We start from the raw sequence: 4,794 nt of genomic DNA on the forward strand, positions 1-4,794 counted from the left end.
AGAGAGAGAGAGTAAGTGTTCTGGTCTAAACAGAGATTAAAAAAAAAAAAGCAGACACTGATTCCAGCCCTAACCATTGTCCAACTACAATAATATCTCTTGCAGCGATGCAGTTTATTTAACAGCACAACACTGCAAGTACCTGTCCTGACTTGCCTAGAGTACAATCAAAGTGTGCACAAATCCTTAAGAAATTCAGGAAGTTGTGCTGGGAACCCTTTTGGCTGTCCATATTCTGGAATGAGAACAAATAAATGGGAAATAGTTTCGCCCTGGCATTTGATCGTGGCTTGTGCTGACAGGGCTGGTGTGGGGCTAATTCTGCCTCTGCTGTTTCCTGTTCTCACAGCTGGGAAGGAACTGTTTGGCCTCGACACCTTGCAGAAAAGCTTGTGGATCCAACTCCTGGAGGAGATGTTCCTGGGCATGCCGAGCGAGTTTCCCTGGGGAGATGAAATCATGCTTTTCCTCAATGTGTTCAACGGAGCTCTGATTCTCCACCCAGAAGACAGCGCCCTGCTCAGGCAGTACGCCGCCACTGTCATCAACACGGCTGTCCACTTCAACCACCTGTTCTCTCTCAGCGGCTACCAGTGGATTCTCCCCACCATGCTGCAGGTGCCTGCAGTCTCCTATCCCAGCTACAAAAGTAACCCAGCCCTGCTCAGACCGAGCCATCCAACAGTATCTGTAAGGCAGTGTTTCCATGACAAAGTTATCTCCTTTGTTACGGCAGAAGGCACCCAGTGGAATCCGCACATAGATTTTTCAAGAGCTCACCCTGTCCAGTGCTGTCCTGAGATCCGGCCCCAGAGTTAGGAACTGGGATAGTCTTCCCCATGTCGCACAGGATGGTGACTCCAAACAATGTGACATCTGGGTCAACAGCCTCAGTATCCCCCAACAATGCCCTCTGTTGGGCCCCCTCTCAGACCTGCCAAATAAGAAACTGTGTGTGAGGGCCCAGCAGTGAGTGTTTCCACCAAGCCTTGTGGTAGTGCAGGTACCGTAGACAGTGAGGGACACTCTGTGCTGCCCTTGAGGGAGCTGGATGGCAGACTGCCATCTGTCGTGACCTCAGCTTGAACAGGGATGTCTAGTGCCATAAATTTAGGTGCAAGGGATAGGAGGAGTTGTCTTTAGCAAGATTTTCTGTTTCACATGTCCAGTGTGCACCTGGCTCTACTTGGGAGTAGAATACTGAAGATAATTCAGACAGGACCTGGGACCAGCTGCCTGTTTGGGGAAACATTTTAATGAACATTATGAAAGTAGCGTACTTTTGTACAAAATACAATCTGCTTCATCCAATGATGGCAAGAAGCCTGTTTTCAACCACAAGACTGTCTGCTTCATTTTCAAGTAATATCATTTCCTCTTTTACCCAACATGATTACACTCACTGCAAAGTTGAGACAACACAGTTTAAACAAAACATGCAGGTCACTGCCACTCTTCTTACCAGAAAACATTTCTGTTCCCTGACTAGCTACACTCAGGCATGGAAATAAAACTCCATCGGACTATATATTCAAATGGATAGCCTTCTTCTAGTAATAAAGACCACTGTGTGAATTCCTACAGCTATTAAGCTTTAGAGCATCAACAACTACACTTAACGTCATTTTGAGATTTTATTTTACCCCAGTCAGAATGGACAAAGGTCTCAAACCAACAGACAAACCCCTAGAACAAATGAGGACAATGCCAGCGAGGATGTGGGAAGGGGCGACACTCACCCAGGGCTGTGAAAGGCACAAGCTGGTGGCACCTCTGGAAATCAGAGTGAAGGTGCCTAGAAGCTAAACACACATCTACCACACCATCCACCTGTACTCCTCATGGCTGTGCACCCAAAGGATGCTGCAGCCACTACAGAGATGCCTGCCTGTCCGTGTTCTGTGCTGCTCTATTCACAGCAGCCAAGAAACAGCCCGGGTGTCCACCAACTGATGGGTAGAGAGTGAAAGTGTGGTATATTTACACAATACATGTACCATAATCCACTCAACAAGCTACCACTTATAATTAACTTATTTCAAGTTTTTCACTATTACAACTAGTCAGAAGCAGGGATTTTTAGGTAAACCTTGTGTCTATGTCTTTCATTGAAATAAATGTCTAGTCATAAGCTTCCTGGGAAAACAAGCAGAAAAAATGTTTATGGTTTATAGGAATTTTATGTCTATTACCAAATTATCTCAAGAAAGTTGATGCTATATTACACTCCATACTACCAGCGGGAACCATTAGCCCCTTTCTGTGTTTCCTCTGGCACACTGTGAAGCCATTTTCTAAGTATGGGGCTATTTCTCTGTAGGTATACTCAGACTATGAAAGCAACCCACAGCTGCGTCGCGCCATCGAATTTGCCTGCCACCAGTTCTACATCCTACACCGGAAACCCTTTGTGCTCCAGCTGTTTGCTAGTGTGGCCCCTCTCCTGGAGTTCCCAGTGAGTAAGATCTGAGTGACTAGTGAAAACCTACCAAAGGGAGTCAAGCATCACTTGTGTTTGGGCAGAGTGCAGAGGCAGGCAGGCAGGGATGTTGCAAAACTCCAGAGTGGGCAGGAGGGAAGCTTGAAATGTGTGTGACTTCCTGCTGGCACTTAGTAGAACCCTAAAATTCTTCAGCAGAATGTCAGACAGAGTTATATAAGTTGAATTGCACATAGATATTATAATATATGCATATGATATGTATGATATATATCATCATATGTATATGTATTTGCACTTATAAATTTTGACTCTCCAGTTGGCCATGTTAGTACCAACATGACAATCAATAAACTGAAAGTGGTTTCTTTCGTTTTGTTTTTATGTAGGATGCTGCCAGTACTGGGTCCAGCAAAGGCGTGTCTGCTCAGTGTCTGTTTGACTTGCTGCAGTCTCTGGAGGGAGAAACCACTGATATATTGGACATTCTAGAGCTGGTTAAAGCTGAGAAGCCCCTTAAGTCACTAGGCAAGTGCGACACACCCGCCCCTGCATTCTTTTTCCTATTGTGATTATTCTAATAAACGCATGTATATCTATACTCAGTTATAACTATTCATAACTAAAGTTATTATATAGTATATACAACAAAATCAAAAACAAATAGAACAACGTTATACTTTGAGTGAGTAGATTTTTTTATAATTTTCTTGTCTTCAATTTCTTGAGACTCTACAGAATAAGGAATCCTCTGTCATGAGAATCATAGTAAACCATTTCTCAGTAGACCCCTACTCGAACAGTTTAATTTCATCAGTTCTAAGCAAAGAGACTTCTCTAGCAGTCTTTCGTGCTTATGTAATGTATAGAATTAGATATAATTCAAAGATAAAGCTTTCTGTTCTGCCTCAGGCAATTAAAATGCCTGAGTAGCTTCTGTTAGGTAAGATTGTTAAAATCTCCCTTATTTGAGATCCCGTTGTTTGAATGTAGGAAGCAAGATTTGGTTCTCTTCAGATGAGAAGTGTATAGTTTGCAGAATTCAGAAGTGAAAATCTAAGAGATAAAGGCCAAATGCAAGGGGCGAGACGAGGATATGAGTGGGGATGCTGGCTGCTTCCCCTGGAGTCACCACGCTCACTGTATCTTTGCAGATTTCTGCTACGGGAATGAAGACCTCACATTCTCCATCAGTGAAGCCATCAAGCTCTGCGTCACTGTGGTGGCTTATGCTCCCGAGTCATTCCGAAGGTGAGGTCACCGCAGCCTTCCTCTCTGTCCCTTGTGATGAGTAGGTGTAAGAAAGGAATGAAACTGAATGAGGAAGCTCATGTTTGGCACATCTTTCTGTAACATTCTGATGAGCAATCTCCTAAAAACCAAATTTAGAATGTTTTTTTTTAATAGCTGAAGTCCTGAAAAAATACTGTAAATCTTCCTGAATTTGAAATCCCCAAATTTGGAGTTCTATACAGAGGCAAGGATGTTTACACTTGTTAAAAAAAATATATTTTTCCACTTACATAATTATAAGTTGTTAGCAGACAAAATTTCATAACAGACATTTAAACCATCTATGAAAACCCCCTCTGAGGACTGAGGACACAAACGACAGTGATATAAATCTCCTGTTTTGTTTTGACACTAACAGGAAAGCAAATGATTCACATAGAAAGTGAGTCACCCTAGTTCCAGGAAGTTGGCTCTGGTCGGACACATAAGTTTCATCTCCTTCTAACAACCTGTTCTGTTGGCACACACTCCAGGGAGAGAGGAACCAAGCTTCCTTTGCTCACTGTCTTTGTATATTTGCTCTTTAGATGAACATCTCCTCCCCTCTACAACCGAATAATAAAGGACGAGAGGTAGCCAGGATTTGTCTTAATTGAGCTCTTTTCTGGAAAGAAACATCAGGGATAAAAAAAAAAATGTACCCAGTAAGCCCTGGGTTTTTGTCATCTCTAATGAGAAATAAACATTCTGCAAAAGGTAGACAGGCTAACTGTGGTCTTTAATAGAAGAAAATCTGCAGTCTACAACAAGGTCTTGCTCCCAGGTCCCTGTCCCTCGTGCAATGCCCAGCTCCAGGAAGCATTCCAGAATGAACGCGAACATCCTGTTCTATTTTGTATTCTACACATCATCAATTAGATGCCTCAGATTCTCACTGACATTAAGAACTCGGTAAACTACAGCAAAATCCTTTACTTTTTCAGGAAATACACTGACTTCTTGCCTCCTTTTTCTAGGCCATCATAGATATATTAGGACCCAAAAATGTGTCAAAGCTTTAGCTCCAAATCCATCAAGTTCTGAAACTTGTCACTTTTTTTTTTTAATTAGATGTTTTCTTA

The 4,794-nt window shown here is 42.7% G+C and overlaps 1 protein-coding gene across 14 annotated transcripts in view; it reads left to right on the top strand.

Moving 5' to 3' along the window:
* Unc80 (unc-80 homolog, NALCN channel complex subunit) overlaps positions 1-4,794 on the top strand; it is a 191,719-nt gene that overhangs the window by 147,456 nt on the left and 39,469 nt on the right. For all 14 annotated transcript variants that reach the window (XM_031367798.1, XM_031367795.1, XM_031367789.1 and 11 more), the window contains 4 exons: positions 350-618; positions 2,321-2,455; positions 2,830-2,968; positions 3,595-3,691. In XM_031367798.1, coding sequence (XP_031223658.1) covers positions 350-618; positions 2,321-2,455; positions 2,830-2,968; positions 3,595-3,691 — 640 coding nt within the window. The remainder of the gene's footprint in view (positions 1-349; positions 619-2,320; positions 2,456-2,829; positions 2,969-3,594; positions 3,692-4,794) is intronic.

This window comes from Mastomys coucha, unplaced genomic scaffold (assembly GCF_008632895.1).
Source record: "Mastomys coucha isolate ucsf_1 unplaced genomic scaffold, UCSF_Mcou_1 pScaffold14, whole genome shotgun sequence".
Taxonomy (NCBI): Eukaryota; Metazoa; Chordata; class Mammalia; order Rodentia; family Muridae; genus Mastomys; species Mastomys coucha.